At 36.9% G+C, this 15,893-nt stretch overlaps 1 protein-coding gene across 10 annotated transcripts in view; it reads right to left on the bottom strand.

The window, feature by feature from the left end:
* NPHP1 (nephrocystin 1) overlaps positions 1–15,893 on the bottom strand; it is a 77,002-nt gene that overhangs the window by 30,747 nt on the left and 30,362 nt on the right. For 9 of the 10 annotated variants that reach the window (XM_032243704.1, XM_032243705.1, XM_032243706.1 and 6 more), the window contains 5 exons: positions 14,626–14,729; positions 14,266–14,308; positions 12,662–12,749; positions 12,115–12,209; positions 10,640–10,768 (listed from right to left, as the gene is read on the bottom strand). In XM_032243704.1, the coding sequence (XP_032099595.1) occupies positions 10,640–10,768; positions 12,115–12,209; positions 12,662–12,749; positions 14,266–14,308; positions 14,626–14,729 (459 nt within the window). The remainder of the gene's footprint in view (positions 1–10,639; positions 10,769–12,114; positions 12,210–12,661; positions 12,750–14,265; positions 14,309–14,625; positions 14,730–15,893) is intronic. The other variant, XM_032243698.1, reaches the window with a different exon arrangement.

The raw sequence follows: 15,893 nt of genomic DNA, 5'->3' as shown, positions 1-15,893 counted from the left end.
TATCACAACACTGCACTCCAGACTAGGTGACAAAGCAAGACTCAGTCTCAAGAAATAAAAAATAAAATAAAAAAAGATGTGACCCCTACAAGCATTACATATGCAGTCCATTACTCTGTCACTAAGACAATGCTAACAGCTCAGATACAGTTATTATTTTCCCTCTAGATCTCTAGGCCCATAAATTATATTCTTTTTGAAATTCAATCGCTTATAAAATGCTCTACGCAAGAAGTTCATCCTACAGTTTACATAAAACAATGAAACACAAAGGGAGCAAAAACTTTATGCAATGAAGAATTCAAATTCTATAATGTTATGGCCAAAATTGGCATCTTCCAGAGGAATGAATAATATGTAATTTTTTTAGATGATAATATTTTAGTATAACACTTCTAAAACAAATCTTTAAAATAACAATTTAAAATCATCCCAAATGTGTTATATTAGGTCAAATTCAACTCACTGTATTCTACATCCCTAGTAATAGGCATATAGGAGTATTTTATGGGTAGCCAGACTGTTTTCCACATCAGCAAAATCCACTTCCTTCAATTACTAATATATATTTGGTTAAACCTTTCCTGAAATTATGTATATTTACCACCTGGAATACTGGAGTATAAACTCCTTGTAATTACTACCTTGTGATTCCTGTAAGACTGTATTTTATTTATTCTAAGGTGGTTTTTCGTTTTTCAAGAAATGTTTCCTACTTCTAATGGCCAAGAAGCCCTTGGCTATCATCAAAACTGAAATTCTATACTATCTCTGCTTTTATCTTTTCAATTTGGAGAATTCTGATTTTGAAGTTTGGAATCAAGAATAACTTCTTCTACTTGATAATTTTGTATCTTTCTTGACATATAGACTCTAAGAACTAAAAAGAACTTAGTCCAACCATCTCACTAGGCATTTCAGAAAACTGCAGCCACAGAGGGTGAATAACTGGCTTAGAATCACACTGCTTTCTGTGTAAAACCAAATGCAAAGAATGAAGAAATTGAAGAGTCAAAATAATTTAGAGATTTCATTCAGCAAACTGCATTAAGAATGCAAGAGGGGCTGGATGCAGTGGCTCATGCATGTAGTCTAACTAATCGGGAGGCTAAGGCAGGGGGATTGCTTAAACTCAGGAGTTTGAGACCAACTTCTGCAGCATAGTGAAACCTTGTCTCCATTTTTTATTTTTAAAGAATGCACAAGAGCTTCTCAACCAATTTACACTTCAACACAGCCATTTTGCTCCAGACATAAAGCGATGAAGCAGTGACAGTTAAAAAGACAGAGCAGTACCCAAAAGTAAGATGAATATGTCAATGTACCACAAATAGAAGACAGAAGAGTAAGGTGAGACTAAAACCAGAGGTTTCCTGGGCTCTGAGTCCAGAAGGAGCATGTGGTGTCATGGGCTGGATTTGTATGTTACAGAGACTGAAGGTACTCATCCCATGATAGAGAAATAGATTGCATTACTGCTGGAAGCCAGTAAGGTTTAAACAACAACAACAACAACAACAACAAAAGGTTGCCCCTCCTTCTCATAAAAAGTAGTGTGCCTAAGCAAGTAGGAAGACAAAGACATAGCCATGACACCAGGATCAGAACCATGTCAACAAGTGGGCCTTTTAATCAGTGACATATCTGACATCATTTTAGATCAAGAACTCTAAACTCTACTGCAGGATCTGGTTCTGAACTGGGGTTGAGAGAGGAAGGTGGAGTGCTGGTAATAACAACCACAATACTACTAGATAGAGGGAAAAGACAATGGAAGAAATAATTGGAGTTGCAAAGGTATTTGAGAAAATAATGGCTGAAAAAAAAATCCCCAAATTTGGCAAAAGACAGAAACCTACAGATTGATGAAGCTGAGCAAACCCCAAGCAAAGTAAACCAAAAAAATTCATTCCATATACACCATAAACTTCTGAAAACTGAACACAATGAAAATACCTTGAAAACAGTAAGAGAAAAAGAACATTTGGTTAACCAACAGGAAAAAAAAATTTGAATGACGGTGAATTTCTCATTAGACGCCATGGAGGACAGAAGGAAATGACACAATATTTTTCAAGTGTCAAACACAAATAACTGTCAATTCAGAATTCTCTATTTAGTGAAAATATCCTTTAGGAATGAAGAGGAAATGGGGACAATCTCAGAAAAAGTCTAAGAGAATCTATCACCAGCAAACCAACTGTAAAAGAATGTTTAAAGGGGATTCTCTAAGCAGGACATGATAAAAGAAGAGTCTTAGAAAATTAGGAAGAAAGAATGAACAATGGAAATAGTAAAAATATAAGTAAATACTATATATTTTCTTCAAGGTTTTCCAAATTATGTTTGGTGTTGTGCGATAAGATTCTCAAAGTATGTAGAAAAAATATTTAAGACCACTATATTATAAACTAGGAAAGGTAAAAAACTAAAGGAAGGTAAGGTTTTATAAATTACTCCAATTGGAATGTTAATACTAGTAGACTGTGTAAGTTATGCACGTATAAAATTAATACCTAGAACAACCACTAAGGAACCTAGTCAAAAAGATACTCATCAACACTGCAAATAATTCAAAATGGAGTTCTAAAAAATGTTCAAATGGGCCAGGCATGGTGGCTCATGCCTGTAATTCCAACACTTTGGGAGTCCGAGGCAGGCGGATCACCTGAGGTCAGTAGTTCAAGACCAGCCTGGCCAACATGGTGAAACCCTGTCTCTACTAGAAATGCAAAAAAAATTGTCTGGGCATGGTGGCATGCGCCTGTAATCCCAGCTACTCGAGAGAGTGAGGCAAGAGAATTGCTTGGACGCAGGAGGTAGAGGTTGCAGTGAGCTGAGATTGTGCCACTGCACTCCAGCCTGGGTGACAAGAGCAAAACTTGTCTCAAAAAAAAAAAATGTTCAAGTGACACACAGGAAGTGATATGGTTTACTGTGTCCCCACCCAAATCTCATCTTGAATTATAACTTCCACAATTCTCACATATCATGGGAGGAACCCAGTGGAAGGTGATTGAATTACGTGGGGGGGTCTTTCCTACACTGCTCTCATGATAGTCGATGAGTCTCGTGAGATCTGATGGTTTTAAAAATGGGAGTTTTCCCTGCACAAGCTCTCTTCTTTTGTCTGCCAACATTTGAGACATGTCTTTAACCTTCTGCCATGATTGTGAGGCTTCCGTAGCCATGTGGAACTGTAAGTCCAATAAGCCTCTTTCTTCTGTAAATTGCCCAGTCTCAGGTATGTCTTTATAAGTAGTGTGAGAAAGAACTAATACAGTAAACTGGTATCAGGACTAAGGTGTTGCTGAAAAGATACCCAGAAATGTGGAAGCAACTTTGGAACTAAGTAATAGAAAGAGGGTAAAACAGTTTTGAGAGCTTAGAAGAAGAAAGGAAAATGTGGGAAAGTTTGGAACCTCCAAGAGACTTGTTGAACGGCTTTTTGACAAAAATGCTGATAGTGATACGAACAATAAGGTCCCGGCTGAGGTAGTCTCAGATGAAGATGAGGAACATGTTGGGAACTGGAGCAGAGGTGATTCTTGTTATGTTTTAGCAAAGAGACTGGTGGCATTTTACCCCTGCCCTAGAGATTTGTGGAACTTAGAACTTGAGAGAGATGATTTAGGGTATCTGGTGGAAGAAATTTCTAAGCAGCAGAGCATTCAAGAGGTGACATGGGTGCTATTAAAAGCATTTCAGTTTTACAAGGGAAATAGAGCATAAAGGTTTGGAAACTTTGCAGCCTGACAATGCGATAGAAAAGAAAATCACATTTTCTGAGGAGAAATTGAAGCCAGCTGCAGAAATTTGCATAGGTAACGAGGAGCCAAATGTTAATCCCCAAGACAATGGGAAAAATGTCTCTAGAGGATGTCAGAGTTCTTCACGGCAGCACCTCCCATCACAGACCTGGAGGCCTAGTTGGAAAAAGTGGTTTTGTGGGCCAGGCCCAGGGTTCTCATGCTGTGTGTAGTCTAGGAACTTGGTGCACTGCATCCCAGCCACTCCAGCTGTGACCAAAAGGGGCCAAGGTACAGCTTGGGCCCTGGCTTCAGACAGTGCAAGCCCCAGGCCTTTGGCAGCTTCCACATGGTTTTAAGCCTGTGGGTGCACGGAAGTCAAGAACTGAGGTTTAGGAACCTCTGCCTAGATTTCAGAGGATGTATGAAATGTCTGAATGTCCAGGCATAAGTTTGCTGCAGGGGTAGGGCTCTCATGGAGAACCTGTGCTAGGGCAGTACGAAAGGCAAATGTGGGGTTGGAGCCCTCACACAGAGTCCCTACTGAGGCACTGCCTAGTGGAGCTGTGAGAAGAGGGCCACTGTCCTCCAGACCCCAGGAGAGTAGCTCCACCAACAGCTTGCACTGTGCTCCTGGAAAAGCTGCAGACAATGCCAGCCTGTGAAAGCAGCCAGGAGGGGGGCAATACCCTGCAAAGCCATAGATGCTGAGCTGCCCAAGACCATGAGAACCTAACTCTTATATCAGTATGACCTGGATGTGAGATGGAATCAAAGGAGATCATTTTGGAGCTTTAAGATAGAACTACAAACCACTGCTCAAGGAAGTAAGAGAGGACAAAAACATATGGAGAAACATTCCATGCTCATGGTTAGGAAGAATCAATATAGTGAAAATGACCATACTGCCCAAAGTAATTTATAGATTCAACACTATCCTCATCAAGTTACCTATGACCCTCTTCACAGAACTGGAAAAAAACACCTTAAACTTCATATGGAACCAAAAGAGAGCCCGCATAGCCAAGACAATCCTAAGCAAAAAGAACAAACCTGGAGGCATCATGTTACCTGACTACAATCTATACTACAAGGCTACAGTAATAAAACAGCATGGTACTGGTACCAAAACAGAGATATAGACCAATGGAACAGAACAGAGGCCTCAGAGGCAACACCACACATCTACAAACATCTGATCTTTGACAAACCTGACAAAAACAAGCAATGGGGGAAGGATTCCCTGTTTCATAAATGGTGTTGGGAAAACTGGCTAGCCATGTGCAGAAAGCAGAAGCTGGACCACTTCCTGACACCTTACACTAAAAATTAACTCCAGATGGAGTAAAGACTTAAACATAAGACCTAACACCATAAAAAACCCCAGAAGAAAACCTAGGCAATGCCATTCAGGACATAGGCATAGGCAAGGACTTCATGACTAAAACACCAAAAGCACTGGCAACAAAAGCCAAAATAGACAAATGGGATCTAATTGAACTTCAGAGCTTCTGCACAGCAAAAGAAACAATCATTAGAGTGAACCGGCAACCAACAAAATGGGAAAAAATTTTTGCAATCTACCCATCTGACAAAGGGCTAATATCCAGAATCTACAAAGAACTAAAACAGATTTACAAGAAAAAACAAACAAACCCATTCAAAAGTGGGCGAAGGACATGAACAGACTTTTCAAAAGAAGACATATATGAGACCAGAAACATGAAAAAATCCTCATTATCACTGGTCATTAGAGAAATACAAATCAAAACTACATTGAGATACTATCTTATGCCAGTTAGAATGGTGATCATTAAAAAATCTGGAGACAACAGATGCTGGAGAGGATGTGGAGAAACAGGAACAATTTTACACTGTTGGTGGGAGTGCAAATTAGTTCAACCATTGTGGAAGACAGTATGGTGACTCTTCAAGAACCTAGAAATACAAATTCCATTTGACCCAGCAATCTCATTACTGGGTATATATCCAAAGGATTATAAATCATTCTAATATAAAGACAAATGCACATGTATGTTCATTGCGGCACTGTTTACAATAGCAAAGACCTGGAATCAACCCCATGCCCATCGATGATAGATTGGATAAGGAAAATGTGGCACATATACACCATGGAATACTATGCAGTCATAAAAAAAGTATGAGTTTGTGTCCTTTGTAGGGATATGGATGAATCTGGAAACCATCATTATCAGCAAACTGACACAAGATCAGAAAATCAAACACTGCAAGTTCTCACTCATAGGTGGGTGTTGAACAATGAGAATACATGGACACAGGGAGGGGAGTGTCACACACTGGGGTCTGGGGTCTGTTGTGGGGGAATAGGGGACGGACAGCGGGTGCTAGGGAGGTTGGGAAGGTATAACATGGGGAGAAATGCCAGATGTAGATGACAGGGAGATGGAGGGAGCAAACCACATTGCCATGTATGTACCTACACAACAATCCTGCATGTTCTACACATGTACTCTAGAACCTAAAGTGCAATTATATATATATTTAAAAAAAAAAAAAAGATTTAACTTTTCGGCTGGATTTCCGAAAATCCAGCTAAAGCATTGCTTAGAGGGACATTTATAGCACTAGATCTGAAAATCGGCTGGATTTCAGCTAGCCTTCAGCCCCTTTGTTTTGGCCAGTTTCTCCTATTTGGAATGGCTACATTTACCCAATTCCTATACCTTTATTTATCTAGGAAATACTTTGCTTTTGATTTTACAGGCTCATAGGTGGAAAGGACTTGCTCTGTCTTAGATGAGATGTTGGGACTGTCGACTTTGAGTTAATGCTGGAATGAGTTAAGACTTTGGGGGACTGCTGGAAGGCATGATTGGTTTTGAAATGTGAAGACATGAGATTTGGGAGGAACCAGGGGCAGAATGATATGGTTTGGCTGTGTTCCCTCCCAAATCTCACGCTGAATTGTAGCTCCCATAATTCTTACACGTCATGGGAAGAACCCAGTGGGAGGTGACTGAATTATGGGGGAAGGTCTTTCCTGCACTGTTCTTGTGATAATGAATGAGTCTCATGAGATCTGATCATTTTAAAAATGGGAGTTTTCCCTGCACAAGCTCTCTTCTCTTGCCTGCCACCATGTGAGATGTGCCTTTCACCTTCCACCATGATTGTGAAACCTCCCCAGCCACGTGGAACTGTAAGTACGATAAACCATTCTTTTGTAGATTGCCCTCTCTCAGGTATGTCTTCATCAGCAGTGTGAGAACAAACTAATACAGGAAGACAGTAAAAAGAAAAGAAGAAACAAAAAAAGAGAGAAAACAAAGAGAAAAAGATAAAGCAGTGGACCAAAGGCTTGAGGCTCCTCTCCAGTTTCTGCCCACTTCTGAATGCTCTGCTGTGCCTTCAAGTAGTTGCTTTTTATTTTGCCCAGGGTTTACACTTGCTATCTCTGGGTGGGTTGGTCCAAGGCGAGCTGACTCAGCCATTACTGGAAGTGGTGTCTCATTAGTTAGTTTTAGCAACAATGCTTTTTATTCATAACGAGGTTCAAATTTATTAAAGAAGAACTCCTACATAAACAGCATGAGTATCTATACAGCTATTAAATATGTTCCATAACTCTCAATTTGGAAATCTGACATAAATTTGTTTCATAAAGTAAATTTCATGATTTTGATATATTATTCAAAATAAAATTCCATCCTTTATGTTCTCATATATGAGAACAAGGAAAAAGTATCAAACCAGATGTATGAAAAAGAAAGCAATTCAGCTCTTCTTGGTCACTGAGGACCCCTACTGACTCATTTGTGGCAATGATTTTGTGCAGTATGTATTACAGAAGTGAGAGAGGATCACTATCATAAGTTCATTTATTTACCCCAAGTTCAGATGAAATAAAGGCACTTCCTTCATGCTGGGTGTTAGTACTATACTCAGCATGAGCAAAATCAAGCCCACATCAACTCCTCCAAACCTGGTCCTCTTCCAGTGTTCCCCATCTCGTCGAATGTTGCCACCATCCATCCAGATGTGGACGTCAGAGTGTTGGTGTCATGCCTATACCCCACTTCCCTTCCCCCTTCCATATCCAATCCATCACCGAATTTTGTTGATTTTTACTCCCAAATAACTTTGTTCCCATCTTTCATTTCCACCTCCACTTCTCTAAGTTATCATCACCACCTCTCATCCACTCTTCAAAAGTACTTACTATGCTCTTTCTATGTATAATATCATGTTCTTTCTATGCATAACATCATTCTGATAACTTCCCTTACATTAACTCATTTAATCTCACATCAGCTGTTATCAGCTCAAGCAGCACTGCCTTCTCAGGAAGGAGCTTTGACTACTGATTTGAGAACTCTTTTTTAATGTAAGCATCTAGTGCTATAAACGTCCTTCTAAGCAATGCTTTACCTAACATCCCACAAATCATGATATGCTGCATTTTCATTTTTTGTTCAGTTCAAAATATTTTCTAATTTCCCTTGAAATTTCCTTTTAACCCTTTGATTATTTAGAAGTTTTAAAATTTCCAAGTATTTAAGTATTTTTCCATTTATTTTTCTGTTACTGATTTCTAATTTAATTTCATGCAATCAAGGATCATATGTTGTATGATTCCAATTCTTTTAAATTTGACTAGGTTTGTTTTCTGATCTAGAACCATCTATCTAGGTGAATATTCCATATGTATTTAAGAGAATGTGTAGTATTTTACTATTTGAGGTAAAGTATTATGTGAATATCAATTTAATCTAATTTGTTGATATTTTAGTTCTCTTACATCCTTACTAATTTTATCTGCTTGTTCTATATTACTGAGAGAAAGGTGTTACACTCTCCAACTATAATGGAGGCCCCAACTATAACTGTAGCTTTGCTGGTTTCTCTTTTCAGGTCTAACCATTTTTTATTTCATGCATGTTAAATTTTTGATATTAAGTACATACCCACTTAGGATTATTATGTCTTCTTGGTGAACCATCTGTTTTATCACTATGTAGTGCCTGAAGTCTACTTTGTCTGATATTATAATCTTTTGAATGGTATATCTTTTCCCATCCTTTTCTCTTAAGTTACCTATAGCATTATATTTAAGGTGGGTTTCTTATACATAATATATAGGTGGATCTCTTTCACTGTGGTTTTCATTTGCATTTCCCTGATGACTTCTTACATGTTGAGTATCTTTTCTGACTTCTAGTGGTTTTTCATATTACTTTTTTGAAGGGGCTGTTCAAGTTTTTTGTCCCTTTAAAAACTGAGTTATCTTTTTATTTCTTAGATATCTTTGACTTGTTCTTGGTCTTAGGAAAAAAGTGTTCAACATTTCACAGTTAACTATGATAATTCTACTTTTAGATTTTCCTTGTTGCATTTTACCAATCTGAGGACTCTCCCTTCTATTCCTAGTTTGTAGAGAATTTTTAAAAACTCATAAATGGGTGTTAAAATTTGTCAGATACTTTTTCCATATCTCTTAAGATGACCATATGATTTTTCTTTTGACAAATTATAATGATTGATTTTCAAATGTTAAATGTGGTTACCCAGGTATGTACATTTGAATTCCTGAAATAAACTCCAGTTGGTCATGATATAATGTCCTTTTTATATACTGGTAGATTCAATTTAATAATATTTTGTTAAAAATTTACTTTCTACATTTATGAAGGATACTATATGGTAATTTTCCTTTCTTGTAATATCTTGTCATATTTTGGGGTCATGTTTTTCTGGTCTTACAAAATGAGTTGGGAAACACTTCTCCTTCATCTATTCCTTGGGAGAATTTGTGTAAGATTGGTATTATTTCTTTTTTAAATGTTTGAAAAACTTCGCAAGTGAAGCCAGCTAGACCTGAAGTTTGTGGGAAGATTTTTGTGAGTAGATTTTTTTAAATTACAGTTTTAACTCCTTAACAGAGGTTATTCACATTTTATATTTCTTCTTACGCTAGTTCCAGTAAATTTTGGTTCTCTAGGAATTTATCTATTTCATCAATGTTGTCAAATTTACTGATAAAGTTGTTTATAATATCTCCATATTGGACTCTTAATGTCTGCAGGATCTGTGATAATGTCTCTATTCCCATGACAGATGTTAATAGTTTGTTTTCTTTTGCTTTTTTTTTTTTTTTTGAGATGGGGTCTTGCTCTGTCACCCAGACTAGAGTACATTGGTGCCATCTTGGCTCACTACAACCTCCACCTTCCAGATTCAAACAATTCTCCTGCCTTACTCTCCTGAGTAGCTGGGATCACAGGCATCCACCACCACACTACCCTAATTTTTGTATTTTTAGTAGAGATGGGGTTTCACCATACTGTCCAGGTTGGTCTCAAACTCCTGACCTCAGGTGATCTGCCCACCTTAGTCTCCCAAAGTGCTGGGATTACAGGTGTGAGTCACCGTGCCCAGCCTTCTTTTACTTTTTTTAAACATGTCTTGATCAGTCTCACTGTGCGTCTTTCAGTTTTATTAATGACTTCAAAGAATCAACTTTTGTCTTTTTTATATTTTCTCTTTGGTTCATCTGTTTTCTATTTCATTAATTTCTACTCTCATCTGTATTATTTCCTACTTTCTATTTTCTTCAGGTTTAACTCACTCTTTTTCTAGCCTCTTGATTTGCTAGCTTAGATCACTGACTTTAAATCTTTCTTTTCTCTTTTTTTCTAATATACACAATTAAAACTATAAATTTCCATCTAAGTACTTTTTAACCTGTATCTCATTAAAAATGAAATTTTTAAAGAGTCATTCAAACTTTTATTTGGTACTGGGTAAGAAATACTCTCTTAGAAATTGCAGAGGAGTTGAATGAAAAATAATCTAAGGAAATGTTTCTCCATAATCCTAGTATGAATTGATTTAATTCTTAGTAAGCTCACCTTATTACCATCAAATAGACAGAGGCGTACATGTCTGCTGAGAACCTGTATGCTCATTCCTGGAAGAGGAATCATTTTACAGCTCCATAATGTCAGAATCAATGAAATACGACTCAGTCTTGACCTAATCTGAAAGAAAAATTAGTTATAAAAAAAGTTTATTTTTCTGATTTATAACACAAATCTGTCTTTTGTAAATTCAGCTTAAGAAAATGTATACATAATTTTTAAAGAAGAAAACAAAATTTACACATATATAGGAAAAATTTCAATACATTGTTCATTGAATATTAAAACCAGTCATTTTAGGTAAATTTTTCATAGTGCTACATTTGAAATATTGGCATTTTTCTTAAATACTTAAAAACTGTGATGAAAGGAACAATAAATACTAGCAGATAAAATGTCTATGATCTGACTATAGAATCACTAGTCCCCAGGTTCACTCCTACACAATGTGGTAAGTGCAGAAGGTTAACACAGCATAAAACCAATACCACCTGGCATTAAGATATCCTACTATTTTCATTCCAAGCAATTATCTACATTGTTCTTTAGTTTCTTAATGGGTGTTTTCACAGACAGAATGTACTATTTGATATATTTATTCAGATTTACTTCATAGGTATAGTTCAGATTGTGAGTAAATAAATTGGCATTCTATTTTATTTTTAAAGAACAGCTTCAGTTAATTAAACTTTGCATTCTGCTTTATGGTCATAAGCCTTTTCATTTAAATAACTTATATTAGACAAGGATTGGTGGCTCATACTTGTAATCCTAGCACTTTGGGAGGGAAAGGAGGGCAGACTGCTCGAGTTCGGGAGTTTGAGACCAGCCTAGAAACATGGCACAACCCCATCTCTACAAAAAATACAAAAATTACTCGGGCATGGTGGTGTAGGCCTGTGGTCCCAGCTACTCAGGAGGCTGAGGTGGGAGGGTCACTTGAGCCTAGGTGTTCAAGGTTACAGTGAGCCAGGATCACACACCTGCACTTCAGCCTGGGTGACAGAGGGAGACCCTGCCTCAAAAATACTACTACTGCTGCTACTACTACTACTATACTGATAATACTGGATAGCATCTACTGAGTTCTTTTCACATGACAGGCATTATTCAAAGCCCATCACACACATAATTTTCAGAATAATTCTATGTTGGAAGCATTATTATTATTCCATTTTTACAGATGAAGAAATTGAGGCAAAGAATAATTAAGATAGAAGAAATCTAGTATTACTTCCTTTTTAACAATGACAGAAGAGGGTAATGGAGAAAAGAAACAAGATATTAAGTCAAGGTAACAAGTCCAAATTCTGTCTTAGTTGTAAAAATATCACTATTTCAAATTTATCATATAGAAACTATTGTTTTTGTTTTTTATAATGCATTAATCAATTAACATGTTGTCTGCTTGCAACCATGACAAAATCTGGAAGATTTACAGTTTTACTGATAGTAACTATACTTACAGTGCCTTCTGTAGCATCCCACATTAGATCTCTGAAGGCCAGTTGAGAAGGCATGAGCTCTGGTTGTAAGAAGTATCTTGCTCGAAATTGATTCCCTGAAAAAATCATTTTTCTTTAATTTTCTTACAAAAAAAAGAACTCAAAATCAAAAATCCATAATATTATGTTGTAGGGTACAGATACTTCCAAAATGCCACGCTGCTTACTAAAAACCTGCTTTCCAAAATAGAAGCACCAATATAGATTTATTCATAAAAACAATAGTACAAAACTTACAGATAAAACACATAAAAGATCATCTTAAAGCACTTTTAAGAAAGACTTTTAAGCCAATAACATGCCCCATGATGAAGACAATTCAAATATTTTTGTAAAACGCAGAAATCTGTAAGCACTTTTTAGAAAAAATACATAGTCATTAGTTTTACTTCTTAACACAAAAGCATTTTATACTTCTTCAACAATGTGTTTTGCCATAATAGAAAAATTAGACATAGACCTTGACTGCTTAGCTCAAAGAGTGCAGTGGCTGATAGGTACACGTTACCTTCCTCCAGAAGCTGCGAGAGTGTGGAAGGCCTGAACCCTGCAGGAATAGCTCCCATCGTGGTTAACACATCGACAGTGTTTATCTGCTGAAGATAGTAACATCAAAATAAATTTGTTTTCAGTCATGTTTCCGCACCTCTATAATACTTTCTCTTTATCACTAGAGTAACTATAACCCAAAAAAGGAAAATATAAACATATAGACTTTAGCGGAAGATTAATATGATTTAGCCCCAAATTCCTGAGAGGATGCCATCACTGAATCGGCCTCTCCTAAGGACCTAAGCCCCATACAGTGCCTAGCATGCAGAGCTCTGTGTTCCAGAGCAGCTGCTCCAAGTACTCCCTTATCAAAATGTCCCTGCTCCTGTCCTGTTCCACAGTGTGCTTCCATTTCACAGGTAAGTTAATCTCTATTGGCAAATTATACGCCCTAAAGAATTAATGGATTTTTTTTGTATATACATACACAAAACTCACACCCTCATACATACAAGCATGTCCTTGTAAGTAATAAGTAAAGAAAAAGGTCAGAAAGGATACTTGCTAAATTGTTAATGGTGATTACTTACGAGTTTGAGGAGGAGAATTTTCATTTGACTATGTAATTTTTTTTTTTTTTTTTTGAGACAGAGTCTTGCTCTGTCACCCAGGATGGAGTACAGTGGCATATTCTCTGCTCACTGCAAGCTCCGCCTCCCAGGTTCAAGTGATTATCCTGCCTCAGTCTCTCCAGTAGCTGGGACGACAGGCATGCATTACCACGCCCAGCTTATTTTTGTATTTTTAGTAGAGACAGGGTTTTGCCATGTTGACCAGGCTGGTCTTGAACTCCTGACCTCAGGTGATCCACCTGCCTTGGCTTCCCATAGTGATGGGATTACAGGCATGAGCCATTGCACCTGGCCTGTAATTTTTTTTAAATGACAGAATTATGGATCATTTCCTCCTTTTAAAAAATTTAATTACTTTCTTTTTTTTTAAGATAGGGTCTTGCTCTGTCACTCATGCTCTGGAGTGCACTGGCGCAATCACAGCTCACTACAGCCTTGACTTCCTAAGCTCAAGCAATCCTCCTATCACAGCCTCTTGAGTTGCTGGAACTACAGGCATGCGCCATCACACCTGGCTAATTTTTCTTATTCTTTGTAGAGATAGGGTCTCACTATGTTGCTCAGGCTGGTCTTGAATTCCTGGCCTCAAGTGATCCTCCTGCTTCAGCTTCCCAAAATGTTGAGATTACAGGTGTGGGTCACCATGCCTGGCCAATTTCTCAAATTGGTAATTAAAATTTAACATCTGCTTTCACTCAAATGATAGAAAAGCAGGATCAATGAGAATGTTTCCAAGCCTTCAAACGACACCACGAATAAGATTATCAATTCTTTTCGTGAAAAAAAAAAAAAAAAAAAACAACCTAATGAGTAATATTACTTGGAGCACAGGCTTATGAAACCAAAAGCATACATCCTCTGCTCTGTACATTCCTGCCCTGAACCCCCTTTCAGATCCATTGCTGTCTTCCACAGTCTCCATCCTGTTTCCTATCAGATCTATTGGGTAATAAAACAAGACATCATTAATAAGATAGAAGATACTCACCTCTGAGATCGCTTTTTGAACAGCACTCCAGTGGGAATCAGTTCTGGGAAGACAAAATAGCAAAGTGAGTCAGGTCATGATATGCCTATTCACTCAATTAGGGAGCTTCTTTAATCACAGTTTATAATCATCAGTAAGTTTTGAAAACCTAACAGTTTCCAGATGAAAACAAGATAGAACTAAATGTATTAAAAATAATTACAAAATTAAAATAGTAATGATCTTTAAGCAGACAATAGTATGAAAAGCTCTCCAGGTACAAGTTGTCTCCATTTCAAGAAAGCAATGAATTATTTATAACAGTAAAAATAAACAAAATGTTTCCTAAACCTACTCTGATATCCTTTCCCACTTTTGTACCTTTGCTTAACTTCTGCTCCATCTGCTGTTTCATCCACCACCTCTACATCTTCTTCACTGCCCTCTTCACTTGATTCTTGATCTTCTTCTTCTTTACTATAAGGCTAAAAAACCATTGAAAAGTGAAGTGCTTTTTAGCTAATGCAAAAATCAACCAATAAAAATACCAGTACTGCCACCTAACCCTCCAGTTTTTTTCTGTTTAAAAAGAAAAAACAAAAGCATCAATGCTTTCAGAAAACCTCGAGCACAGATGGGAACTTAGTATATATAATGAGCATATAAAAATTAGTGGGAAATAAATTTTCAACACATGGTTAATAACTTCACTATTCCAAAAAATAATAAGTATTGAGATAGAGAGCAAGTTTAATCAAAATAAATTACAGATAGAATTTACTCAAATAGAAAAGAAAAGAAAGAAAAAAGCATTAGAAGAAAATCATCTGGAAATGGTGAAGCCCTTTCCAATTATGATACCAAAATAAAAAAAATAAATAAGTGGATTTTTTATGACCTAACGTCCACAAAGAAAATATCTAACACATAACTTACATATATCCTGAGGGGGAAAAAAGAAAATATCTAACACAAATATCTAAAGATTAATATCCTTGTTATTAAAATATTATAAAAGCTCTTATAACTCAATGAGAGAGTTTTTAAATCCCTTAGAAAAAAAATGGCCAAAAGAAATGAAAAGGCACCAATATGTAGAAATGATAAGCACTCAAGGTGATGGAAATCTCAAATACCTTAACTTGATCATTACACAATCCATGCAACTAAAAAGCACTCACATAAATACATAAAATATTATGTATCAATAAAGAAACCAAAAGGGTCATTTGCAAAGAAGACATACAAATGGACATAAAGCATATGAGATGATGCTCAATCTCATTAGCAGTAAAATAAATGCACATAAAACCACTAATGACACTGTTTTGCTGGTCATATTAGCAAAAATTTTAAAGATTGATAAGCCATCATAGGCAAATGTCTGTGGAAACAGCACTCTCTGACTGTTAAGAGGTGAGAGTACAAATCAGCATAATTTTTCTAAAAGGCAAATTGGAAAAATAAATCAAAAATGAAGGTGTAAACCCTTTGAACCAGTGATGGTCATTTAGGAATTTACCTAAGGGATAATCAGGCAAGTGTGCAAAGATGCATGCAGACTTGATGACAACACAAGTTGCCAGTTGGCTACCACCTATTCCCTACCGCCTCCAAACAAAATCCCTGATTTTGGCAATGATCCAGTT

This window comes from Sapajus apella, unplaced genomic scaffold, assembly GCF_009761245.1.
Source record: "Sapajus apella isolate SASKATOON/1434 unplaced genomic scaffold, GSC_monkey_1.0 scaffold52, whole genome shotgun sequence".
Classification (NCBI taxonomy): domain Eukaryota; kingdom Metazoa; phylum Chordata; class Mammalia; order Primates; family Cebidae; genus Sapajus; species Sapajus apella.
This window is presented reverse-complemented; position numbering and strand designations above follow the sequence as displayed.